At 52.7% G+C, this 27,265-nt stretch overlaps 1 protein-coding gene across 2 annotated transcripts; it reads right to left on the bottom strand.

Annotated features, from left to right (window-relative positions):
• Positions 1-330: 330 nt before the first annotated feature.
• LOC147097854 (erlin-2-B-like) lies at positions 331-26,381 on the bottom strand. Of its 2 annotated transcripts, none has more exons than XM_085970885.1 (12): positions 26,304-26,381; positions 23,289-23,405; positions 21,755-21,836; positions 20,922-20,968; positions 19,987-20,048; positions 18,389-18,514; positions 17,416-17,489; positions 16,863-16,921; positions 15,073-15,164; positions 5,746-5,835; positions 5,160-5,239; positions 331-4,224 (listed from the first exon to the last, which is right to left on the bottom strand). In XM_085970885.1, the coding sequence occupies exons 2-12, from the start codon at positions 23,396-23,398 to the stop codon at positions 4,021-4,023; spliced, it is 1,026 nt and encodes a 341-aa protein (XP_085827011.1). In that variant the 5' UTR covers positions 23,399-23,405; positions 26,304-26,381; the 3' UTR covers positions 331-4,020. The 2 variants fall into 2 exon arrangements, with proteins under 2 accessions (XP_085827011.1, XP_085827012.1); XM_085970886.1 differs by having other exon boundaries at positions 26,227-26,321.
• Between the last annotated feature and the right edge of the window lie 884 nt (positions 26,382-27,265).

Here is a 27,265-nt window from a genome sequence, read left to right as displayed (position 1 = left end):
GATGTAATGCAAGCGACAGCTCCACTGGTCGAATTCTCTGCCGGTGCTCCCCATTCAGGCTCACACGAGGGAAAAAAAGCTACTGGTGTGAGGTGCGTAGCCGCGCTGTGGAACTGTATCCCCAAGAGAGAATCAGCACCTACGGGGCAGAAGTTGGGGAAAAACATAGGCGGAAAAACAAAATCAATCAGCACACAAGAACTCAGAGCGGAACAGAATGGAGACATCACTAGGCGGAAGCAGTGGGGAGGGAGAAGAAGGTTGTGCGCCCACGGAAAGGTCCCTAGCCCCAAGGACCAGGCTGGAGATAAAATCGCTCGCTCACCAGTGTCAACACATCCACTTTTCTTTTTATTGTAAGGTATCGGGACACGGAAAAAATCAACAAATTAGGTTTCGTGAAAAAAAAACTCCCACCACAATTCAACATTTCAAACACACAGGAGGGAGGAATAATAAAAAAAAAATCACAGTCAGAATTATACCGGACAGGTCCACCACCTACAAAGAATTTCACTCATTTAAACACACACACACACACCTCGGATCGCATTGACAATTGCCCTGGAGCAAATAATCATCCAGCTCCAAAAATCGACGGCCTCCTGCATGGGATGTGTCTGCCTGTCCTCATCAGTCCTCGTCAGGGCGCAAAAGAATTGTAATTGTTGTTCAGCGAGCTTGGATTTAGTTTTTTTGCGGGGAGGGGGATAAAAGAGACTAAATCAGAGAGAAGATACACTCAGACGTCTCTGAATTTCATTCCCAATGCTCGCCACCCAGAGGTTGACAAGAACCAGGATGGTATGGTGGGATTAATCTTCGTGCAATGACCGGACGGGGCGGCACCAGGTCGCACCCTCCCCCCCGCCCCGAGGGAAGCCCCCCCCTCCCAGCAGCGCCAGTCTGTGGGCTGTAACCCCACGGGTCAATGGAAATGCGAGTCGGATTCACCTCAGTGCAGTGCGATCGTCGTGAAACGAGTTGAGGGAGGCAGCACGATGCCCCTCCACCCGGGAGAGGGTCTTGGTGCTCTCCAAAAAATCCCGGGTTTTCAAGTGAAGCAGGGTTACAGGGTAGGTGGGGAGGGGGGGAAATAACTGACCCAGGGCGTGCAGACATAATACAGTCCCCGTTTTAAACTTAATTTACTTTTTCTTTAGATTTCCATTATAGATTCCTGTGTCCACATTTATAATGGAAACTGCTTGTGTCCTACTGTAATTACACCTTCCTGCCAATAGAGGTGCAGCAACGCCCCCACTGGTGGGAGGGTGTAATTACAGCGCGACTTGTTTACATAGCCAGGTCCCATTATAATGGCGGATGTGGGAATTTTAAAACAGGAGATGTGGTCATGAAGTGCGTACAGATTTTAATATCTTCCAGTTAGAATACACTTAAAAAAATTGATTCAATATTTCCTGATGAGGGAGATTAGCTATCTAATCCGAATAGTCTATTTACATTTCTAGTTTCGATATTAAGCTTGTATTAACACAATGATAACAATGACTAGTCTTGTACTCTAATGGTCACAACTCAAAGTGGCTGCACGTGGTTTCAAATCGTTTGCCCTTTGCGTTCTGGAAACACAAAAGTAACTGGTTTCGTATTAATCTGCAAAACAGGGGAATGTGATTTAAAAATGTCTTCAACTTCAGTCATTAACAGTCCTCCTAGACTGATTTTGCAGCCATTGAGACTTGTTTTGAACATGGTGATTGGTTGATTCGGTCTCCCCTTGACTCTTGAACCAAGCTGCCTGGATTAATTTTGGCTTGCGCGGGGCCCCGTTGTAAAAATTGCAACGAGCTGTTACGCCCTCCTGTTTTTACTGTGATAAATGCATGGCCGTCGATAAACTGGTAGCGAAAATCATTAACATAATTGGGCTGCGAGAAAACAGAATGAGGGGAGCGGAAAGGAAAAGCGGGAGGGTGGGATCGAGGCAGGGCCCCGCAGAGTGCCAGGAGGGGCAGCATGATACGCACCATCCTGGGAGAAAACGATTGCACCGTCATTGCCACTAAAGTGTTGGGTCCAGCAAAGGTTAAAGTCCACGTCAGAGGGAATCAGTGCAAGTTGGGTCACACGATTGTGTTGATTGTGCAGTGGCGCTCGGAGGGTTTTGATCCCTTCTTGATCCGGTCGAGAAATAACGGCTGCATCTAGCGAGACTTCCCTGGAAACTCATCTACCATCTCGCCGCAGTGATTCTTAAACGGAAGTCGGGTCTGCAGAGCAAAGCAGCAGCACACCCGCTCACCAGGTGACACACCCGCTCACCAGGTGACACACCCACTCACCAGGTGACACACCCGGGTGCACAAGGACCAGCGAGTACAGTGGGCCAGGTCCTCGAGGTTTATAGGGTCAGGAAGGGGAAACCCGCTTTCAGTTCTCCCGCAGCCAAGGCGGGCTCTCATGCGAGTGATTTACAAACAGGCGCACGTGATGTGCATCAGGGTAAAATCCACACGCTGTCAATCGCTCGCTTGTTTGTGTGCATTCTCCACTCGCCTCTTTCATTGGTTACGACCGCCTCTCTCTCTCTGAGTGGGAACTAGGGATACTGTAGGGCCCTGAACCTGGCAACTGGGTGGCCTCTTGCTTCATGCCCAGAGATGACCCAAACCACAAAGAGACACGCTGCAGCTAGCAGCTATTAAACCTATTTATCTCCCTCCCAAAGCTCGGCTGTGTGCTGATTGACCGCACACTGCAGCCCAGAGCTGGGAGAGCCCCTTGACAGGCCACTGGCACCTCATTCAACCCTCTCACTCCGTGTGTCACAAACTTCAATCCACTTTACGGTAAATGATGTGTGAGCCAGGAGCATGCGTCTGAAACAATCAGATCTTCTGCAATTCACTCCTTTCCCCATTACGGCGCACTGTTGAAGGGCAGCACAGACTCGCACCCAAGTTCAGCTGCAGTGATGGTGCGGCTCACAGGGCAACAGTAAGCAGTGTCTATACTGCTTAGTATATTGGATTGATAGTCAAATTCTCACTGCAACAAGCTAGCAGGTGCGTCAACTCGCTTTGCAAAGCAGATAGGTCGTAGCTTACTGGAATCTAAATATATTTGTGTTTGCATAGCGTCCCATCACGTCTCAAAACACGATTAGGCGCTGGTCCCAATGGAAAGGAGGCGGTCTGTTCAAGCAGAGAGTAGACGAGAGGTGGACCAGGTCGCTTGTGGCGTTAGGCAGGGAATGATAGATGCTTGTTGGGTAAATGGAGTTAAACAAACCTCTCAATTCACTGGACCCTTTCTAAACCATTGCATCGTTGGTCCAAGCCATCAGCTGCAGGAAGGACCGAGAGGAGACAGTGGAAATGTGTGCGGCCCTGTAGCTGGGATCGTAAGTGTCCAATATTTAGTGTCTGTTAAGACAGCAAGAGAATATCCATAAATGCAGTGCATGCTACTGTTCGAAGAGGCTCAACTTCAAACATTAATTTTTCATCAAAACCTTCCGATGGATGAAAGTCCCTGTAACTGACCCGGACCGTCTTGTAAATAATCTCAGGTCATGACTTCGATGTGACAGGACAAAGTTCTTCATTTGACCAGGTTACTGTGCCATCAGAATCCTTGCACCAGTTCAAGTGTTGAGTACGTCACCCAGTTCGCACTCGCTCTCGCACTCGCAAAGCATTAACTGACCCCAAGACAGGAGACACTTTTGTCACAGCTTTGGCTGTGGCCTAAGCCCGCAGTTATACTGCACACGGTGCGAAACGCCCTCCCAGAGGGGCTTCAGTGGGCTCTGTAATCCTCCGAGTTATGCTGCCACTTTCTGCGGGTGACACGCATTCCAAACAGCAGATGCGAAAGTGGCAGTATAACTGTGGTTAAAGGGAGCAAAGGGGCGCCATTCAAGGGGACAAAAATGAGCTTAAAAGAAAACTAAAGAATGTCGGCCATGTCCTTTTTGAAGCACCTCAGTGCATTTAGGGTTGGTTTTTACAGTGGCTTCTACCAATCTGTACCCACCGGTCGGTCCATCCATTATAGCCTGCCCTCAAAGTCCTGTAGCGTGCCGTCAATCCCGGGCGACGAGCTGGTGTCCCTGGACGGTTTGCCCGTGGCGCCGGGTGCAAAGGCGCTCAAGTCCAAGAACATCTTGGGGATGTCCTTCCCGAAGTAGATCTTGCTGTTGGCGGCGATCGCCCGGTATCTCTGCAGCTGCAGATACTCGGGGCTCAGCTTCAGCTGCAACGAGAGAAAGAGGCAGACAGGGTCCGTCAGCGAGAGAAATCAAACCAGCAAATGACAGGGTGACATTTAAAGAAAGGCCTTGCATTTCTACAGCGCCTTTCACGTCCTCAGGACGTCCCAATAAAAGCTGCCCAGCCGATGAAGTACTTTTGAAATGAAGTCTACAGTTCTGGTCATCACAGTAGCAAAAGGATACTGCAGCTATTGAATGGATTCAGTAGAGGGCAATCAGAGTGAGGGGATGGAGGGCTTGGATTATGATTGATTGTGTAAACTGGGCATGTTCTCAATGGGAAAGAGAAGGTTGAGGGGTGATATAATTTCTGTTCTTGGATTCTAAAGGGGCTGGATAACGTCGACTGTGACGAGCTGTTTCACCGTGCCCAGAACGGGAGAACCAGAGGACTCGGCCTGTGCTTGAAGGGGGAATAGGTTCAAAACTAATCTGTGGAAACAATATTTCAGTGAGCGAGTGGTCAATCTATGGAACAGGCTCCCGGGGAGACAGTGGAAGCAGTTAGTGTTGATCATTCAAATGCAAATTAAGATAGCGTTCTTTCAGTAAATAATATTTTTTGGATACGGTATCGGAGTAATTTGAGACATGACGTGTGGGGAGTGCAGCGAGCTCGGGAGGAACAGGTGACTTTGGACCTGTGGTTCCCAAAGCTCTCCACCACGGGGGGGTTTCCTCACCTCGTGTCTGGGTCTGTTGTAGACTAGAGATTGATCGCTGTGATTAGTCAGCAACGCCATTATCATTGGATCATCGACTCCCAGGATGGGAGGTGAGCTAGATGGACCTGGGTCTTTTTCTCATCTAAAAATGCCTATGTTTAAATCGGACAGAGCGATTATTTGTTTTGTTGCTCAGCCTGGACTCTGCCCTCTGCGGGTAGAAAGAACCCCTGCCCTGGTTTAGCTCTCACCCGGTTAGCTTCGGCCACCCGCTGTGCAGTGTAGAAATCCGCGTCTGCTCGAGCCTTCTCCCGTGCAATAAACGCACCATCTGTATGGGAGAGAGAGAGAGAGAGAGAGAGAGTGAGTGCGTGAGAGAGAGAAGAGGGCGCAGGGTTAATTACACTGGCTCTACGTTAGATGCTCAGTTTATTTTTTTTTTTTTTTAAACACACACGCCGGTCTGCCCCCACTCCCTCTGCTGCCATTGATCCCTCGTGACACCAACTCTTGGCAATCGCCCTCAAGCTTACCACCCTCCCACCATCCCCCCCCCCCCCCCCACAGCACCCGCTCTGTGGCTCCTTCGCAATGAGGCTGCCTCTGGAGGGGGTGGGCGTGTGAAGAATTCCACCAGAGCTCCTGCTCACTACCAAAGGAACGCTGCATGACGCGGAGATCGGGTGTCGTGATGCCGCCACGGCCCAATAGCCATCCGATACTCGTTATCTAGAGCCGCGTATGAAGCATGGCTCGTCAGACGAGGGGTCTGAAGGAGCTGCTGTCCAGACTGCAGCCTGGTGCTTTCGGTAACGGAGGGCAGAAATATTCACCCACCTTCAATCTCAGAAATCCTCTTCTCGGTTTCCTTCTCCATTATCATCTGCGCAAATTTAATCTCGGCCACTTGTGCGACCTTCTCTGCCTCTGCAATACAGCCACAAAAGGTTCACGTTACATCACGTGGACTAGCTCCCGACAGCGATGCCCAAACCTGTACATCTGCACTAACATCGAGAACACCGAGGAAGTCTTGCTCCAATTGTACAGGGCCTTGGTGAGAGCACACCTGGAGTACTGGGCACAGTTTTGGTCTCCTTACCTAAGGAAGGATATACTTGCCTTGGAGGCGGTGCAACGAAGGTTCACTAGATTGATTCTGGGGATGAGAGGGCTGTCCTGAGGAGAGATTGTGTAGAATGGGCCGATACTCTCTGGAGTTTAGAAGAATGAGAGGCGATCTCATTGAAACATACAAGATTCGGAAGGGGATTGACAGGGTAGATGCTGAGAGGCTGTTTCCCTGGGCTGGAGAGTCTAGAACCAGGGGCATAGTCTCAGGATCAGGGGTCGGCCATTTAAGGCTGAGATGAGGAAGAATTTCTTCACTCAGAAGGTGGTGAATCTTTGGAATTCTCTACCCCAGAGGGCTGTGGAGGCTGAGTCGTTGAGTATATTCAAAGCTGAGATATAGATTTTTGGACTCGAGGGGAATCGAGGGATATGGAGATCGGGCGGAAAAGTGGAGTTGAGGCCGATGATCAGCCATGATCTCATTGAATGGCGGAGCAGGCTCGAGTGGACAAATGGCCGACTCCTGCTCCTAATTCTTATGTTATGTTCTAACACTGATTCAGGTAAATGGCATGGATATATAGGTTAATGCCTCAAAGCAAGTTAGCACAGTAGGAGCAAAGGGAAATCTTAAACTGCAACTGAAATCAGAAAGAATATTTTTACAGAGCAAGAGGTTTGAAATAATCTGCAAGGCAGGTAACGGGAGACAGGCACACCAGGGATACTCATTAAAAGGTTAGAGATATAATGGGAGAGTGAGGGGACTGGAGGGGTGGGCTTCGATAGGAGAGTGAGGGGACTAGAGGGATGGGCTTCGATGGGAGAGTGAGGGGACTGGAGGGATGGGCTTCGATGGGAGAGTGAGGGGACTAGAGGGATGGGCTTCGATAGGAGAGTGAGGGGACTAGAGGGATGGGCTTCGATGGGAGAGTGAGGGGACTGGAGGGATGGGCTTCGATGGGAGAGTTAGTGGACTAGAGGGATGGGCTTCGATGGGAGACTGAGGGGACTAGAGGGATGGGCTTCGATGGGAGAGTGAGGGGACTGGAGGGATGGGCTTCGATGGGAGAGTGAGGGGACTAGAGGGATGGGCTTCGATGGGAGAGTTAGGGGACTGGAGGGATGGGCTTCGATGGGAGAGTTAGGGGACGAGAGGGATGGGCTTCGATGGGAGAGTTAGGGGACTAGAGGGATGGGCTTCGATGGGAGAGTTAGGGGACTGGAGGGGTGGGCTTCGATGGGTGAGTTAGGGGACTAGAGGGATGGGCCTCGATGGGAGAGTTAGGGGACTAGAGGGATGGGCTTCGATGGGAGAGTTAGGGGGCGAGAGGGATGGGCCTCGATGGGAGAGTTAGGGGACTAGAGGGATGGGCTTTGATGGGCGAGTTAGGGGACTAGAGGGATGGGCTTCGATGGGAGAGTTAGGGGGCGAGAGGGATGGGCCTCGATGGGAGAGTTAGGGGACTAGAGGGATGGGCTTCGATGGGAGAGTTAGGGGACTAGAGGGATGGGCTTCGATGGGAGAGTTAGGGGACTAGAGGGATGGGCTTCGATGGGAGAGTTAGGGGACTAGAGGGGTGGGCTTCGATGGGTGAGTTAGGGGACTAGAGGGATGGGCTTCGATGGGAGAGTTAGGGGACTAGAGGGATGGGCTTCGATGGGAGAGTTAGGGGACTAGAGGGGTGGGCTTCGATGGGAGAGTTAGGGGACTGGAGGGGTGGGCTTCAATGGGCGAGTTAGGGGACTAGAGGGGTGGGCTTCGATGGGAGAGTTAGGGGACTAGAGGGATGGGCTTCGATGGGAGAGTTAGGGGACTAGAGGGATGGGCTTCCATGGGTGAGTTAGTGGACTAGAGGGATGGGCTTCGATGGGAGAGTTAGTGGACTAGAGGGATGGGCTTCGATGGGAGAGTTAGTGGACTAGAGGGATGGGCTTCGATGGGAGAGTTAGTGGACGAGAGGGATGGGCTTCGATGGGAGAGTTAGTGGACTAGAGGGATGGGCTTCGATGGGAGAGTTAGGGGACGAGAGGGATGGGCTTCGATGGGAGAGTTAGGGGACGAGAGGGATGGGCTTCGATGGGTGAGTTAGGGGACTAGAGGGATGGGCTTCGATGGGAGAGTTAGGGGACGAGAGGGATGGGCTTCGATGGGAGAGTTAGGGGACGAGAGGGCTGGGCTTCGATGGGTGAGTTAGGGGACGAGAGGGATGGGCTTCGATGGGAGAGTTAGGGGATGAGAGGGATGGGCTTCGATGGGAGAGTTAGTGGACTAGAGGGATGGGCTTCGATGGGAGAGTTAGTGGACTAGAGGGATGGGCTTCGATAGGAGAGTTAGTGGACTAGAGGGATGGGCTTCGATGGGAGAGTTAGTGGACTAGAGGGATGGGCTTCGATGGGAGAGTTAGGGGACAAGAGGGATGGGCTTCGATGGGAGAGTTAGGGGACTCGAGGGAGGGCTTCGATGGGTGAGTTAGGGGACTAGAGGGATGGGCTTCGATGGGTGAGTTAGGGGACGAGAGGGATGGGTTTCGATGGGAGAGTTAGGGGACTGGAGGGGTGGGCTTCGATGGGTGAGTTAGGGGACTAGAGGGATGGGCTTCGATGGGAGAGTTAGGGGACTGGAGGGATGGGCTTCGATGGGAGAGTTAGTGGACGAGAGGGATGGGCTTCGATGGGTGAGTTAGGGGACTGGAGGGATGGGCTTCGATGGGAGAGTTAGGGGACTGGAGGGATGGGCTTCGATGGGTGAGTTAGGGGACGAGAGGGGTGGGCTTCGATGGGTGAGTTAGGGGACTGGAGGGATGGGCTTCGATGGGAGAGTTAGGGGACGAGAGGGATGGGCTTCGATGGGAGACTTAGGGGACTAGAGGGATGGGCTTAGATGGGAGAGTTAGGGGACGAGAGGGATGGGCTTCGATGGGAGAGTTAGGGGACGAGAGGGATGGGCTTCAATGGGAGAGTTAGGGGACGAGAGGGATGGGCTTCGATGGGAGAGTTAGGGGACGAGAGGGATGGGCTTCGATGGGAGAGTTAGTGGACTGGAGGGGTGGGCTTCGATGGGAGAGTTAGGGGACTAGAGGGAGGGCTTCGATGGGTGAGTTAGGGGACGAGAGGGGTGGGCTTCGATGGGTGAGTTAGGGGACGAGAGGGATGGGCTTCGATGGGAGAGTTAGGGGACTAGAGGGGTGGGCTTCGATGGGAGAGTTAGTGGACGAGAGGGATGGGCTTCGATGGGTGAGTTCGGGGACTAGAGGGATGGGCTTCGATGGGTGAGTTAGGGGACTCGAGGGATGGGCTTCGATGGGTGAGTTCGGGGACTCGAGGGATGGGCTTCGATGGGTGAGTTAGGGGACGAGAGGGATGGGCTTCAATGGGAGAGTTAGGGGACGAGAGGGATGGGCCTCGATGGGAGAGTTAGGGGACTAGAGGGATAGGCTTCGATGGGTGAGTTAGGGGACGAGAGGGATGGGCTTCGATGGGTGAGTTAGGGGACGAGGGGGATTGGCTTCGATGGGTGAGTTCGGGGACTAGAGGGATGGGCTTCGATGGGAGAGTTAGGGGACTAGAGGGATGGGCTTCGATGGGAGAGTTAGGGGACTAGAGGGGTGGGCTTCGATGGGAGAGTTAGGGGACTGGAGGGGTGGGCTTCAATGGGCGAGTTTGGGGACTAGAGGGATGGGCTTCGATGGGAGAGTTAGGGGACTAGAGGGATGGGCTTCGATGGGAGAGTTAGGGGACTAGAGGGATGGGCTTCCATGGGTGAGTTAGTGGACTAGAGGGATGGGCTTCGATGGGAGAGTTAGTGGACTAGAGGGATGGGCTTCGATGGGAGAGTTAGTGGACTAGAGGGGTGGGCTTCGATGGGAGAGTTAGTGGATGAGAGGGATGGGCTTCGATGGGAGAGTTAGTGGACTAGAGGGATGGGCTTCGATGGGAGAGTTAGGGGACGAGAGGGATGGGCTTCGATGGGAGAGTTAGGGGACGAGAGGGATGGGCTTCGATGGGAGAGTTAGGGGACGAGAGGGATGGGCTTCGATGGGTGAGTTAGGGGACGAGAGGGATGGGCTTCGATGGGAGAGTTAGGGGACGAGAGGGATGGGCTTCGATGGGAGAGTTAGGGGACGAGAGGGATGGGCTTCGATGGGAGAGTTAGGGGACGAGAGGGCTGGGCTTCGATGGGTGCGTTAGGGGACTAGAGGGAGGACTTCGATGGGTGAGTTAGTGGACGAGAGGGACGGGCTTCGATGGGAGAGTTAGGGGACGAGAGGGATGGGCTTCGATGGGAGAGTTAGTGGACGAGAGGGATGGGCTTCGATGGGAGAGTTAGTGGACTAGAGGGATGGGCTTCGATGGGAGAGTTAGGGGACAAGAGGGATGGGCTTCGATGGGAGAGTTAGGGGACTCGAGGGAGGGCTTCGATGGGTGAGTTAGGGGACTAGAGGGATGGGCTTCGATGGGTGAGTTAGGGGACTGGAGGGATGGGCTTCGATGGGTGAGTTAGGGGACTAGAGGGATGGGTTTCGATGGGAGAGTTAGGGGACTGGAGGGGTGGGCTTCGATGGGTGAGTTAGGGGACTAGAGGGATGGGCTTCGATGGGAGAGTTAGGGGACTGGAGGGATGGGCTTCGATGGGAGAGTTAGTGGACGAGAGGGATGGGCTTCGATGGGTGAGTTAGGGGACTGGAGGGATGGGCTTCGATGGGAGAGTTAGGGGACTGGAGGGGTGGGCTTCGATGGGTGAGTTAGGGGACTAGAGGGGTGGGCTTCGATGGGAGAGTTAGGGGACTGGAGGGATGGGCTTCGATGGGAGAGTTAGGGGACTGGAGGGATGGGCTTCGATGGGTGAGTTAGGGGACGAGAGGGGTGGGCTTCGATGGGTGAGTTAGGGGACTGGAGGGATGGGTTTCGATGGGAGAGTTAGGGGACGAGAGGGATGGGCTTCGATGGGAGACTTAGGGGACTAGAGGGATGGGCTTAGATGGGAGAGTTAGGGGACGAGAGGGATGGGCTTCGATGGGAGAGTTAGGGGACGAGAGGGATGGGCTTCGATGGGAGAGTTAGGGGACGAGAGGGATGGGCTTCGATGGGAGAGTTAGTGGACTCGAGGGGTGGGCTTCGATGGGAGAGTTAGGGGACTAGAGGGAGGGCTTCGATGGTTGAGTTCGGGGACGAGAGGGGTGGGCTTCGATGGGTGAGTTAGGGGACGAGAGGGATGGGCTTCGATGGGAGAGTTAGGGGACTAGAGGGGTGGGCTTCGATGGGAGAGTTAGTGGACGAGAGGGATGGGCTTCGATGGGTGAGTTCGGGGACTAGAGGGATGGGCTTCGATGGGTGAGTTAGGGGACGAGAGGGATGGGCTTCGATGGGTGAGTTCGGGGACTAGAGGGATGGGCTTCGATGGGTGAGTTAGGGGACGAGAGGGATGGGCTTCAATGGGAGGGTTAGGGGACGAGAGGGATGGGCCTCGATGGGAGAGTTAGGGGACTAGAGGGATAGGCTTCGATGGGTGAGTTAGGGGACGAGAGGGATGGGCTTCGATGGGTGAGTTAGGGGACGAGGGGGATTGGCTTCGATGGGTGAGTTCGGGGACTTGAGGGATGGGCTTCGATGGGTGAGTTAGGGGACTAGAGGGATGGGCTTCGATGGGAGAGTTAGGGGACGAGAGGGATGGGCTTCGATGGGTGAGTTCAGGGACTAGAGGGATGGGCTTCGATGGGAGAGTTAGGGGACTAGAGGGATGGGCTTCGATGGGTGAGTTAGGGGACTAGAGGGATGGGCTTCGATGGGAGAGTTAGGGGACTAGAGGAAGGGGCTTCGATGGGAGAGTGAGGGGACGAGAGGAAGGGGCTTCGATGGGAGAGTTAGGGGACGAGAGGGATGGGCTTCGATGGGAGAGTTAGGGGACGAGAGGAAGGGGCTTCGATGGGAGAGTTAGGGGACGAGAGGGATGGGCTTTGATGGGCGAGTTAGGGGACTAGAGGGATGGGCTTCAATGGGAGAGTTAGGGGACTAGAGGGATGGGGTTCGATGGAAGAGTTAGGGGACGAGAAGGATGGGCTTCGATGGGTGAGTTAGGGGACGAGAGGGATGGGCTTCGATGGGTGAGTTAGGGGACTAGATGGATGGGTTTCGATGGGTGAGTTAGGGGACGAGAGGGATGGGCTTCGATGGGTGAGTTAGGGGACTAGATGGATGGGTTTCGATGGGTGAGTTAGGGGACGAGAGGGATGGGCTTCGATGGGCGAGTTAGGGGACGAGAGGTATGGGCTTCGACGGGAGAGTTAGGGGGCGAGAGGAAGGGGCTTCGATGGGCGAGTTAGGGGACTAGAGGGATGGGCTTCGATGGGCGAGTTAGGGGACGAGAGGGATGGGCTTCGATGGGCGAGTTAGGCGACTAGATGGATGGGCTTCGATGGGTGAGTTAGGGGACTAGAGGGATGGGCTTTGATGGGAGAGTTAGGGGACTAGAGGGATGGGCTTCGACGGGAGAGTTAGGGGACGAGAGGAAGGGGCTTCGATGGGACAGTTAGGGGACGAGAGGGATGGGCTTCGATGGGAGAGTTAGGGGACTAGAGGGATGGGCTTCGATGGGAGAGTTAGGGAACTCGAGGGATGGGCTTCGATGGGCGAGTTAAGGGACTCGAGGGACGAGCAATAATGGGCTTGGTTGCTTTTTTTCACTAGTGACAGTATTTGTACAATTTACAAAAAGTCAGGAAAAACCCTGAGGTCACAGAAAACATAAAATTGTGGTGATATCATCAGACCACAAGTGCAGGCAGTCAGCCAAAGAGATGGGGAAAAACACAGAGTGTCGTCACTTTGCAGAGGCTCAGAGCATGAAAGTGGAGGTTGTAATGCAAGAAGCTGCCAAGAAACAGGGGGGAAATACTGCAGAACTATTCAGCAAGTGGAGCTGCCCTGAGAAACGGGGTCCGTGCTTTGGACTGAGGGTGGCGGGTATTTTAACAGGAGCTACACACACCAGCTGCAATCTTCTCTCCCTGAAAAGCACAGCCGGATCCAGACAGGAATGTGACTCACATCCCAAGGAAAACAACCAAAACTCTGCACACAGTTTCCGCCAATTCATGAGGGCCAGAAACTGGCCAACATTTAAAGCGAAACAATTAAAAATAACTGAAGAGGAAACCAGAGATTTGCTGTCACTTTGCTCTATTTACCGTTTAAAAAAAAAACTTTGGGGCCCGTTAGACTGACAGCTACAGAATCTGCAGCATAGGAAGCAACTGTAACACATTTAGTCGCCGCACAGGGCCATTGTTCAGTGACAGCCAGTTATCAAAGCCAGGCCGATACTGAACAAACTGCCAAGAATTTCCCCGAGTGCGTAAGTCAGTCCGGAGCTGCATACGTGAGCCTTCAGGTGCGAGTGTGTGTGTGCTCTGTCAGTCTAACAGGCCCCAAAGTACGGGAAGTGAGGGGGGGGGAAGAAACAGTAAGTAGTGAATTGAACAATAAGCTGCCTAGATAACGGGAAACACAGAATACCAGGAGGATCCAACTAGACACTCGGAACCTGTGGGACATTCCAGGGGCTAGACACAAGGTGACCATTTTTAAGAAGAGGCCTCGAGTCAACAAGGCTGACCCGGTTTTACAGATCACCCCCCACCCCACCTACTCCCTCCCCCCCCCACCATCTCCTCCCCCCACCTACTCACCTTCTCACCATTCCTCTCAACCCCACCTTCTCAGCAATCCCTCACCCCCACCCCACGTCATTTCCACTCAGTGGTTGCACTCCCGTCTGAGTCAGGAGGTCAAGCTTCAAGCTCCCACTCCAGCAACTTTGAGCACATAAGCTAGGCTGATCAGTGCCAGTGCTGAGAGAGTGCTGCATGGTCGGAGGTGCCGTCTTTCAGATGAGACATTAAACCAAGGCCCCGTCTGCCCTCTCAGGTGGATGTAAAAGTTCCCAAGAGCACTGTGCAGTGAAGAACATGGGAATTCTCCCAGTGTCCAGGCCAACCTTTATCCCTCAACCAATCGCACTAAAAACAGATTCACTGGTCATTTAACTCCTTGCTGTTTCCCTACAACAGTGACTACTTCATGGGCTGTAAAGAGCTTTGGGACACTGTGAAAGGCGCTATAGAAATGCAATTCTTTATTTCTTCTTGCCTCACACCCACCTACTCAGCTGGTCCCTCTTTACAGAAACGCATCTAACTCCCTCTTGAATCCACTTACACTTAAAAGCCCTCACCTGGTAACTTACTGGACAACTCCATCCCCCTTCGGGTGAATGAAGTTCCTTTCATACTCCCAACGCCCTCATTTTGGGCTGCGTCTATTGACACCACTGTTCCGGGCCAGAACAGAGCTGATTGGCTAATTCTCCTGTCAATCATGCTGTCAGTGACTGGGGCTGATTTTACGCACATCATTTGTTTGTAACTATCCTCCACTCACTGCAACTTGCTGGAGAAATTCCCCTGCTGTTATCGGGAGAAGTTGCTGTAGTTGTAGAGACTCTTTTTAAATAGACACTGTTTGCTGTAATACGCTGTATAAATAGACACTGTTTGCTGTAATACGCTGTATAACTAGACACTGCTGTAATACGCTGTATAAATAGACACTGTTTGCTGTAATACGCTGTGTAAATAGACACTGTTTGCTGCAAGTCCCACCCAGCCTCCAACTCATTGGCTGACACAGTGGCGTCAAGAGATACTCTGCTCATTTTTAACTCATTTCCACCCCCTCCCCCTGCAATATTTGAACCCTTATTTCACAGCAAACAAGTTGCTCAGTTTCCATCACATGCTTGAAAACCTCAAAGCCACACTCTTCCAAAGCAAAGGAGCCCAAGTTCCTTAACCTTTCCTTGTATCAGATTCCCAATAGCCTCGATTTAGATGATGCATTAGGGAGGACTAGACGGCCTACATTTTGGGGAGTCATCGAGATGCGCAGAAAAGAAACCTATTCGACTAGGTTAAGCAAAGACCCGGCAACGGATCAGAAATGAATTGCAGCACTGAGCAATGTAGCGTTAGACTGTAATTAAAAGGCAATGGCAGGGTCGAGTTTAAACGGGATTGCCAGAGATTTCCTGACCGATGAGCGCTTTCTTCCGCTCGGTCTCAGCTTCCTTCTCCACCACCTTCTGTTTCTGAGCAGCAATCAGCAGTTTGGTCTTTTCACTCTCCCTGCGGGATGAACAAAGGACAAGGATCAGGAGCAGCACTCCATACCAACGGAACCTTACACAAACAGGGCATCGCGTCCGAACAGTAGAGTATGGACCTAAACCCCAAGGAGCTCCGCAAAGATGTCACAGGAGTCACTTTCCCTTTCTGTAATGCCTTGCGTTATTTTAATAAGATGATTTGAGGGGTGATCTGATCGAGGTGTTCAAAATGATAAAGGGATTCGATAGGGTAGATAGAATGAAACTCTTTCCTCTGGTGGGGGGAGTCCAGAAAAAGGGGGCAGAACCTTAAAATTAGAGCCAGGCCGTTCAGGGGTGATGTCAGGAAGCACTTCTTCACACAAAGGGTAGTGGGAATTTGGAGCTCCCCCCCGCCCCCCACAATAAGCCGTTGAGGCTGGGGGGTCAATTGAACATTTCAAAACTGAGTGTGATAGATTTTTGTTAGGCGAGGGTATTAAGGGTTACAGAACCAAGGCGGGTAAATGGAGTTAAGACAACTGAATGGCGGAACAGGCTTGATGGGCTGAATGCCCTACTCCTATAAACACCTTTACTGGGAACCTCAATCCCCTTAGGATATGCATCCTAGGGGAATGGGAGTGGGAAGGAGAGAAACACTAACAGCAGACATTAACTGGAACTGTAGTGTTGGCAACTCCCGACTTGCTGGGGAAGGGATGGGGAAAGAGAGAATAATCCATTTTAAGCTAATTTCCTTACATTCTGATGCGAGACCTCGCCCCTACAATACACCAGCCAAGGCTCTGCAGACTTTGATAACCTGTCAGGCTCTGCTCTCAACCATTGCAAGTGTAAGCAGAAAGAAATTCTCACCATTGGGGAGTGCTGCAATAACAACTTGCATTTGTAGAATGCCTTTAACAAAAGTTGGCAAGTGCGGGACTGAACCAAGAACCAAAGTGACTGGAGTACTTGTCGGGAGTCCGTGCCTCTGTTACTGAATCGCCGAACAGAAGAAACAGATTCTGAATACTGCTTTTAGCTCTTTTTTTTGAGAGGTTAGCCGTGGCTCAGTGGGCAGCACGCTCGCCTGAGTCAGAAGGTCGTGGATTCAAGTCCCACTCCAGAGACTGAGCACATAATCTAGTCGGACACCTGCAGTGGCAGTACTGAGGGAGTGCCTCACTGTCGGAGGTGCCGTCTTTCAGATGTGACGTTAAACTGAGGCCGTCAGCCCTCTCAGGTGGACGTAAAAGATCCCGTGGCACGATTCGAAGAGGAGCAGGGGAGTTCTCCCCGGTGTCCTGGGGTCAATATTTATCCCTCAACCAACACTTAACAGATTATCTGGTCACTACCACCTTGCTGTTTGTGAGCGAAGTTTGTGGGAGCTTGCTGTGCGCAAATTGGCTGCTGCGTTTCCTACATTACAACAGTGACTACACTTCAAAGTTAGCTGTAAAGCGCTTTGTGGCGTCCTGAGGTCGTGAAAGGCGCTATAGTAATGCAGGGCAATGTGTGACCCCGTCTGCTCGAGTGAACTCTCGGTCTACGTTAAGGATCAATCATCGGGTAGTTGCACATCTGGGATCTCTCGGAGACAGGACCAAGCGAAGCTTTCACTAAATTCAGAAACATTCTTTGAATCGCACCGATGAGCAAAGGGCAGATCTGAACAGATTTCTATTTTAATTTGGAGTTGCTGGTTTAGCTCCAATTCCCCTGGACTCACATCAATTCGTAGTTTCTCCGGATGGTTTCTGGAATGTTGGGCTTGGTCACTCGCACTGCCTGCAGAGAAACAGGAGACAGGAGTCAGCAAAATACCACGGGCTTCGAGAGCGGCACGGGGTGGGGTATCGATTTATACCGTCAGCTCTGCACTGTCCTCAAAGGAGGAGAAGGAAACTCCGACAGTGTGGGCGCTTTGGGCAGAACGCTCCCTCTAAGCTGCGCAGCTCTCCGCTGGTCCCGCGCAGCCCGGGACCGTCTTCTCCAACGGTAAACCACGCACAAGCGAACCTGTGAATGGGCCGCGCAGCTGCTTAAAAGGACCGCGCGCCCGCAAAAAAAAGAGGGAGAAATATTGTTTAGGCACCAACACCGAGCCCAAGCACGGTCCATTCTGGAGCTCCCGATTCGACGCAAGGTACAAGAGGCCGCTTTGAGGAGGGCTCCTCGCACAACCCGCGGCCTCCGAGTGCGCATCACGCGCGACTACACTCTACACTGCTGTGCTGGCGACGGTCAATCAAGGCAGCATTAATCAGTGAAGAGAAACTCACGTGGATAATCAGTCCGGGAGCCATGCCAGTTAAGTCTTGTTGTAGCGCCAACTTCAGGTCTTCGTCTATCTGATCTGAAAAGACAAGAAACCAATCTTACCACCAGCGACTGTATCTGGTGCCAGCCCTCATCTCCCCGAAACCTCCCTCCCCCCCGCCACCTCCCTCCCTTCCCCCCCGCCACCTCCCTCCCTCCCCCCCGCCACCTCCCTCCCTCCCCCCCGCCACCTCCCTCCCTCCCCCCCGCCACCTCCCTCCCTCCCCCCCGCCACCTCCCTCCCTTCCCCCCGCCCCCTCCCTTCCCCCCGCCACCTCCCTCCCTCCCCCCCGCCACCTCCCTCCCTCCCGCCACCTCCCTCCCTCCACCTCCCTCCCCCCCCGCCACCTCCCTCCCTCCCCCCCGCCACCTCCCTCCCTCCCCCCGAAACCTCCCCCCCGCCACCTCCCTCATCCCCCCGAAACCTCCCTCCCCCGAAACCTCCCTCCCCGCCACCTCCCTCCCCACCTACCCTCATCCCCCCTCCACCTCCCTCCCCCCTGCCACCTCCCCCACCCCCCGCCACCTCCCTCATCCCCCCGAAACCTCCCTCCCCCGCCACCTCCCTCCCCCCCGCCACCGCCCTCATCCCCCGCCACCTCCCTCCCTCATCCCCCGCCACCTCCCTCCCTCATCCCCCGCCACCTCCCTCCCTCATCCCCCGCCACCTCCCTCCCTCCCCCCCTCCACCTCCCTCCCTCCCCCCCTCCACCTCCCTCCCTCATCCCCCCCGCCACCTCCCTCCCTCATCCCCCCCGCCACCTCCCTCCCTCATCCCCCCCCGCCACCTCCCTCCCTCATCCCCCGCCACCTCCCTCATCCCCCGCCACCTCCCTCATCCCCCGCCACCTCCCTCATCCCCCGCCACCTCCCTCATCCCCCGCCACCACCCTCCCCCCCAACCACCCTCATCCCCCGCCACCAGCCTCCTCTTACCAAACAGCTCGATGTAGACTTCCTGCAAGGTGTGCACGCTGCAGAACTGGTTCAGCTCATGGTGGATCTTGTTGAAGATCAGCGTCTTGTCGTAGTCGGCCGTGTAGTTCCTCACGATGTCGTACACTGAGGACAACAATTTAAAACAGACACGAGTTTCAAACCAGATCACTTTGATGAGACATCAACAAAAAATCCAAGAGACATCCTCGTTTATACAGATCTAGGATCTCGAGGCACTGGAGAATGTGCAAAAAAGATTCACAAGGATGATACCAGAACTGAGAGGTTATAACTCAGCAACAGAACAGGCTGGGGCTCTTTTCTCCAGAACAGGGAAGGTTGAGGGGCGACCTGATCGAGGTCTTTAAGATTATAAAGAGGTTTGATAGGGTAGACGTAGAGAAGATATTTCCACTTGTGGGGGAGACCAGAACTACGGGTCATCAATATAAGAGAGTCACTAATAAATCCAACAGGGAATTCAGGAGAAACTTCTTTACCCAGAGAGTGGGGAGAATGTGGAACTCGCTCCCACAGGGAGTGGTTGAGGCGAATAGCAGAGATGCATTTAAGGGGAAGCTGGATAAACACATGAGGGAGAAAGGAATAGAAGGATAGGGTGATGGGGTGAGATGAGGAGGGGTGGGAGGAGGCTCGTGTGGAGCAGAAACACCGGCGCGGAGCAGGGAGGCCGTAATTAATTTATGGTCGAGTTCAGGGCCCCATGTACAGAAATAGCTTGCATTTATATAGCATCTAATCTCAGGATGCCCCAAGGCTTCCCGGCCAATGAATGATGTTGGAAATGCAGTCAGCGTTGTAATGTAGGGAAACGTGGCTAACCCCCACAAACAGCAAGTTACCAGCTAACCTGTTCTGGTGGTGCTGGTTGAGGGATATGTGTTTTTCGGGGGTTGGGGGTGGCGGGGTACGAGGGGGAACATTCCCCAGGCCCGGGACCCGCTTTGTTTTAAGGAGGATGGTCAGCGGAATTACTGTGACTTGTTCAGTCGATGGAACGTTGCTGGGCACACTTTCACAGCTCGTCGTCGACCTCCGGTGGCTGAAACATGTCGCTGCAAGGAATGTGGAACATGTGCTGGCCACTGCCCTTTGCAACAGTGCGGGAATCGCTTACATCGCATTTATATAGCGCCTTTAAAGTAGTAAAACGTCCCAGGGTGCTTCACAGGAGCTTTATCAGACAAAGACTGACACCGAGCCTCATGAGGAGATATTAGGGCAGGGCTTGGTCAAAGAGGTAGGCTTTAAGGAGCTTCCAAAGGAGGAGAGAGGTGGAGAGGTTTAGGGAGGGAATTCCAGAGCTTAGGGCCTCGGCAGCTGAAGGCACAGCCGCCAGTGGTGGAGCGATTACAATCAGGGATGGGCAAGAGGCCAGAATTGGAGGAGCACAGAGATCTCAGAGGGTTGTGAGGCTGGAGGAGGTTACAGAAATAGGGAGGGACGAGGCCATGGGATTTGAAAACAAGGATGAGAATTTTAAAATCGAGATGCTGTCGGACCGCAAGCCAATGTAGGTCAGCGAGCGGTGGGGGTGATGGGTGAATGGGATACAGGTGCTGCAAACTCCTTACCTGCAGTGGGAATGAGGAAATTCACCACTTCTATCCTATCAAAGTAGATCATTACACCACCGCTGGCAGGGGAGGAGAAGAAAGAAAAAGATTAATGCTGCTGAACTTTCAGCGACTTCCCGTGTGTGACCTGTCCCCGATTTCTGACTGTTTTGGTAGCAGACCCATTTATATTTGAACTTTGCTTTGGGTCAGAGTTCATAGTTAGAGCGGCTCTGAACCTTCACCCCATGGCAGAAGGCCAGATCACTCAGAACCTGCAGGGTGAAAGGTCGGCGTGCACTGCGAACTTCAGCTGTGCTTAAGTCGCAACATAAATCAGGGCCACATCGGACTCTGGAGACAAGGGGAGAGATCACCCCCCCCCCCACCCCCCTCCCCGGGGGAAGGGGGTCTCAGGAATTTGGGGTTGACTTCACATGCAGTGTAGCTCCAATGGGGCGTCAGACCAAGTTCAAAAAGTGTTCGGAGGCGACATGCTCACTCACACTTTAAACCCACCTGGAGTTAATTTAATGTTTAACACACCAAAACAGCTTCCATAAGCTGATAGAGGCTCCCAGGAACCGAAACCCGTGCCCTTACACGTGACCCGGAGTGAGGCGGACTCCCACATTGCTTACAATTACCCTTTAACTGTGGAATAGAGCATCGGAAACCACGAGAATCCCATCACTCTGCCCCCGAGAACCCACAAAAAGCACACTAATATCACCGCAGTAGGGCTAAAACTAACAAATCGGATTTATTTACATGCAAGATGATTACACAGAAGGAGCAAGTCCTTGATGGCACACATACTTAGTAAACAATAAAGATGGAATCAGGCCACGTAGATTTAAAATGCTCCTTCTATTGTTCCCGTGAGTAGCGATGGTGTCAGGAAGGAGAGATATCAAGTCACCTGCACAACACACACACACACACACACTTACCTTGTGCCACAAGGAACATTTTTCACTTCGTCTGTCTGCACGGTGTTCTGAAAGACGAAGGGTTAAATTAAAATTTGAAATCATCTTAGAAAAAGGAGAGAGAGCTCATCGCTGGATAAACAGCATGAAAATGACCACCCGGCATTTTATCCAGACAATCCCTGGACAGTGGCTTCAAACTACAGGGGCTGCGGAGAAACACGATTCCAACAACAAACTAAACAAGCACAAGAGGGTGCGGAGGAGATTTACCAGAGTGGGACTGGGAATGAGGGACTTCAGTTGTATGGAGAAGCTGGGATTTTTCTTCTTTGAGCAGAGAAGGTTAAAGGGAGATTTAATCATGGAGTGTTTTGATAGAGTGCATCGGGAGAAACTGTTTCCAGTGGCAGGAGGGTCGGTAACCAGAGGACACGGATTTAGGATCATCGGCAAAAGAACCAGAGGGGAGATGAGGAGAATTTTTTTTACTCAGTGAGCTGTTGTGATCTGAAATGCGCTGCCTGAAAGGGCAGATTCAATAGCAACTTTCAAAAGGGAATTGGATAAATACTCTAAAAGGAAAAATTTACAGGGCTGTGGGGAAAGAGCAGGAGGAGTGGGACTAATTGGAGAGCTCGACCAAAGAGCCGGCACAGGCACGATGGGCCGAATGGCCTCCTCCTGTGCTGCAAGAGTCTATGAGCCATGGGACACAGTTAAAACAATTCGATTTTAGCCAGGGCACTTTCCTCTCTAACTGCTGATGGTGATTTTGATTCTTTCCACGAATTTGTAGCGTTACTCAGTACTGCTCCAGAATTGTGCGTCTGTAACACACCTGAAGGACCCACCTGCACTGCTTTGAAGGTGGTGATAAAGGGAAGCATCAGGTGGAATCCTGGACCACTCGTCGCCTTCAGTAATGCTCCGCCCCTAAGGGACAATTAAAAGCGACAATTGGAGAGCCCGATAGCCAGTGGGAGAAAGGCAGAGTAACTTGAAAAACTTCACACAAAAATAATAAAGGACTATTGCGCCAAACTCAAAGGCAGCCTCCCTCCCTCCCTCACTGCAAATCCCCAGTCTTACAGCAGCCTCACCTAGGTCACTGTGGGAAGCTGTTTTACACCCGACCCGATTTTAACCCTCCGCTGACTTGTACTCTCCTGTTATGACTAAGTAACTCAACATCCGATTGGTTTGGTCGATAGCTGCTTTGCATTGGTTGGGCATGTTAAGTCTAGTAAGTCTCCTCGATCTCAGAGTCATAACAGCATAGAAGGAGGCCATTCAGCCCATCGAGTCCGTGCCGGCTCTCTGTAGAGCAATCCAGTCAGTCCCATTCCCCCGCTCTATCCCCGTAGCCCTGCAAGTTTATTTCCCTCAAGTGCCTATCCAGTCTCCCCTTGAAAACATTGAGTTCTCCGCTTCCACCACTTCCGTCAGCAGCGAGTTCCAGGTCCTCACCACTCGCTGCGTAAAAAAGTTTTTCCTCACGTCCCCCCTGTATCTCTTGCCCAAAACCTTAAATCTGTGTCCCCTAGTCCTTGTACCATCAACTAGTGGGAACAGCCTTTCCCTGTCTAGCCTATCCAAACCCGTCATAATCTTGTACGCCTCTATCAAATCACCCCTCAACCTCCTTTGCTCTAATGAAAACAAATCCAGCTTCTCCAACCTGTCCTTGTAGCTACGATCCCCCATCCCCGGAACCATTCTGGTAAATCTCCTCTGCACCCTCTCAAGGGCCTTCACATCCTTCCTAAAGTGTGGTGACCAGAACTGGACGCAATACTCCAGTTGTGGCCTAACCAGCGCTTTATAAAGGTTCAGCATAACTTCTCTACTTTTGTACTCAATACCCCGATTTATGAAGCCCAAGATTCCATATGCTTTGCTAACCACTCTCTCAATATGTCCTTCAGGGACCTATGCACATTAACTCCCAGGTCCCTCTGTCCCTGCACACTCTTTAAAACTGTGCCATTAAGTATATATTGCCTCTCCCTGTTCCTTCTGCCAAAATGTATCACCTCACATTTCTCTGTATTAAATTCCATCTGCCACTTGTCTGCCCATTCTGCTAGCCTTTCTATGTCCTGTTGCAGTCGATTGGTGCCTCTTTCAATTACCTACTTCATCCCCAGTCAGAGATTGTGTTACCCATTTTTTCCATCCTGTGTTTAGATTTCACCTGCCATTTGATCTGCCCACTTACTTTACTTTTGTCCAACTTGCTCTGCAATTCCCGAGCTGCTGCCTCCGCTTCCCCTCCCAGCTTGCGGTAGCGCTACACTCGCCCGCGTGCCCCCATCGGGCCTGTGAGTGGAGAAGGAGGTGGAGCCCGAGCGTGCAGCCCACCACCCAGGGCAGTGGGAGCCTCACCTGTAGTAAACGGCGATGTGACCCTCTTCGACTTTGTGGACGGAGGAGAAGATCATGGCGGCGAGGACCGCGGCAGTCACCGCCACCACCGAGCTGAGCTGCGCCATCATCAGCAATCTGCAGAACGGCAGAGGATAGAATTACAGCGAGTCTGCAGCACAGGAACAGGCCATTCAGCCAAACAGGTCCATTCCAGAATAACAACAGAAAACGCTGGAGAAACTCAGCAGGCCAGGCAACATCCGTGGAGAGAGAAAGAGAGTCAACGTTTCAGGTCGAAACCCTTCGTCAGGACTGAGAAAAAAAGGCAGGAAATGAAACCGATTAAAAGGCCAGTTTGGGGGCTGGGAAATGGGGGAGGGGATGAAAGAACAAAAGGGAAGCGAAGAGACATTAAGAGATATTCAAGATGAGACGAGATGGTAATAGGACAGGTAAAAGAGACAAAAGTTGGCTCTAGATGGTGAAATGCGCTGGCAGAGTGGGAGACAGCTGCCATGTGGGAGAGAGAAAAAAGGGGGAAGGGCACAAACCAAAGGTGTGGATAAAAAATATGTATAAAAATATGATAGGGGCCGAGGTTATGATCTGAAATTGTTGAACTCGATATCGAGTCCGGAAGGCTGTAAAGTGCCCGGTGTTTCTGCTCCACACGAGCCTCCTCCCACCTCTGGATCTCACCCCATCAACATAACCCACTATTCCTTCTCCCTCCTGTGTTTATCCAGCTTCCCCTTAAATACATCGATACTATTCACCTCAACCACTCCCTGTGGCAGCGAGTTCCACATTCTCACCACTCTCTGGGTAAAGGAGTTTCTCCTGAATTCCCTGTTGGGTTTATTAGTGACGATCTTATATTGATGGCCTGAGTTTTGGTCTTGCCCACAAGTGGAAACATCTTCTCTATGTCCACCCCATCGAACCCTTTCAGAATTTTAAAGACCTTTATCAGGTGCTGCCCAGTCTTTGCTTGTAGTTAGAACCTCTCAGTTCCAGTATCACCCGGTAAATCTTTTTTACATCTTCTCCAGAGCCTCTATATCCTTTTGTAATATGGAGATCAGAACAGTGCCCAGTACACCAAGTGTGGTTTAACCAAGTTTCTATAAGTTTAACATAACATCTCTACTTTTGAATTCTATCCCTCGAGAAATGAGCTTTGGACCAGGCGTGAGGGAGCAGTCCCAGAACAAGACTTCGAAGCTGCTACTTGACTTTCTGTCCTGGACGATCCCAATCTGACAAGACAACAAATAAAGAGGTCTGTATCGCAGAGAGGCAAGTCAATAGCTTGTTGTTCTAACTCAACGACACCCTGTACAGCTCCAGGCACACACCGAGGGAGCGAGCTCTCCCACGGGTTTACTCCTCCGTATTTTATCATCCCTCTGAAAACACGCCTCCCTTTCCAGTCCCCTCCTGGCCTCAATTTGTTTCCCCCTCCCACACTGCCTCAGAAACACTTAGCGGCAACACAGAATTAGGGAGCAGGAGTGGAAAGAGACGAAGGGGTAATGTGGGCAGGGTGAAGCTTCGCGTTTTGCCTGTTTCACAGGTGGTTATTCACCCAGACACGGCCGCACAACAACAACTTGCATTTATATAGTGCCTTTACTGTAGTAAAATGTCTCAAGGCACTTCACAGGAGCGATTATCAAACAAAATTTGACACCAAGCCACATAAGGATATATTAGGACAGGTGACCAAAAGCTTGGTCAAAGAGGTGAGTTTTAAGGAGCGTCTTGAAGGAGGAAAGGTTTAGGGAGGGAATTCCAGAGCTCAGGGCCCAGGCAGCTGAAGGCACGGCCGCCAAAGGTGGGGTGAAGGGAATCAGGATATGCGCAAGAAGGTAGAATTAGAGGAGCGCAGAGATCTCGGGGGGTTGTGGGGCTGGAAGAGGTTACAGAGATAGGGAGGGGGTGAGGCCATGGAAGGATTTGAAAAGAAGGATGAGAATTTTAAAATTGAGGTGTTGCCGGACCGGGAGCCAATGGAGGTCAGCGAGCGCGGGGGAGATGGGCAAACGGGACTTGGTGCGAGTTAGGACACGGGGGCATCCGAGTTTTGGACGACCTCCAGTTTACGTAGAATGTGGGAGGCCAGCCAGGAGTGCGTTGGAATAGTCAAGTCTGGAGATAACAAAGGCATGGATGAGGATTTCAGCAGCAGATGAGCTGAGGCAAGGGCGGAGACGGGCGATGTTACGGAGGTGGAAATAGGCAGACTTAGTGATGGCGCGGATATGTGGTCAGAAGCTCATCTCGGGGTCAAATATGACAGCAAGGTTGCGAACAGGCTGGTTCAGCCTCAGATAGTTGCCAGGGAGAGGGATGGAGTCGGTGGCTCGTGAACGGAGTTTGTGACGGGGACCGAAAACAATGGCTCCGGTCGCACCAATATTTAGTTGGAGGATATTTCTGCTCATCCAGAACTGGATGTCGGACAAGCAGTCTGACAATTTAGAGACAGTGGAGGGGTCCAGAGAAGAGGTGGTGAGGTGGAGCTGGGTGTGGTCAGCGTACATGTGGAAACTGACCCTGTGTTTGCGGATGGGGTCAATCCTTGGGGGACACCAGGAGAGGGAACGGCGCGGGAGCGGGAAGAGAAGCCGCTGAGGGCGATTCTCAGGCTATAACTGGATAGATCAGAATGGAGCCAGGAGAGTGCAGACCCGCCAGAGAGCGGCTTGGGAGGAGGATGGAGCGGTCAATACAGGGGGGAAAATGGGGAGGGGCAGGGGGGAATGGGCAATGGGGGAAGGCCGGACTCCCAGGCCCCGCTCTCCGGCAGCGCTCAGGCCCGGGTCCGGCAGCCTGTCCTCGGTTAATGAGCCCGCGGCCGCCTCCCAAACACCGGCTCCGGGAGCAGGAGGCCGAGCGCCAGCAGCAGCAACACAAGCCGCGGACAGGGCCTCACACACCCCCCCGAGCTCACTCTCAACCCGGACCGCCAGCCCCCGCTCGGCTCCCCCGGGCCCAGTCTCCAGGCCCCGGCCTGGATTTGCGCCTCACCCGCTCCGCTCGCGCGGCCGCAGATTCTCCCCGCGCCCGACAGCGCCGCCCGCAGGCCGTGGCTCAACACTGCACCCGAGACTGGGCGGGGCTAGAGAGAGGCCCCGCCCCCAGACACAGACCCCGCCCACAGACACAGGCCCCGCCCATAGGCCCCCGCCCCGCCCACAGATTCAACAGTACTGTCGGAGGGGCAGCGCTGAGGGAGCGCCGCACCGTCGGAGGGGCAGCGCTGAGGGAGCGCCGCACCGTCGGAGGGGCAGCGCTGAGGGAGCGCCGCACCGTCGGAGGGGCAGCGCTGAGGGAGCGCTGCACTGTCAGAGGGGCTGTCTTTCAGATGAGACTTTAAACTGAGGCCCTGTCTGCTCTCTCAGGTGGATATAAAAGATCCCATGGCACTATTTCGAAGAAGAGCAAGGGAGTTCTCCTCGGTGTTCTGGCCAATATTTATCCCTCTGCCAACATCACTAAAACAGACTGTGATCTTTATCACATTGCTGTTTGTGGGAGCTTGCTGTGCGCAAATTGGCTGCCGCATTTCCTACATTACAACAGTGACTGCACTTCAAAAGTACTTTATTGGGTGTAAAGCCCTTTGGGACGTCTGGTGCTCGTGAAAGGCGCTATAGAAATGCAAGTCTTTTTATTTGTCCAATTCCCTTTTGAAAGCTACTATTGAATCTGTATCCACCGCCCTATCAGGCAGCGCGTTCCAAATCCTAACCACTCGTTGTGTAAAAGTTTTTCCTCAGGTCACCTCTGGTTCTTTTGCCAATCACCTTAAGTCGGTGTCCTTTGGTTACCGACCCATCTGCCAGTGAAAACAATTTCTCTTTATTTGCTCTATCTAAACCCCTTCATGATTTTAAACACCTCCATCAAATCTCCTTCTCTGCTCCTACCAACCCCAGCTTCTCCAGTCTTTCCACGTAATTATAAAAGATGTAATAGCAGAGCACTTG

The sequence above is a fragment of the Somniosus microcephalus genome, chromosome 30 (genome assembly GCF_052327205.1).
Source record: "Somniosus microcephalus isolate GS21.2 chromosome 30, FLI_Smic_1.0, whole genome shotgun sequence".
Taxonomy (NCBI): domain Eukaryota; kingdom Metazoa; phylum Chordata; class Chondrichthyes; order Squaliformes; family Somniosidae; genus Somniosus; species Somniosus microcephalus.
This window is presented reverse-complemented; position numbering and strand designations above follow the sequence as displayed.

Bases quoted from the DNA above. Each gene is read 5' to 3' on its own strand.
- LOC147097854 (XM_085970885.1), bottom strand. From the start codon at position 23,398: ATGATGGCGCAGCTCAGCTCGGTGGTGGCGGTGACTGCCGCGGTCCTC. The intron at 20,969-21,754 runs GTGGGTCCTTCA...TTCGTCTTTCAG, and splicing joins CCACCTTCAAAGCAGTGCAG to AACACCGTGCAGACAGACGA. The intron at 4,225-5,159 runs GTGAGAGCTAAA...CTCTCGTTGCAG, and splicing joins GGGTGGCCGAAGCTAACCGG to CTGAAGCTGAGCCCCGAGTA.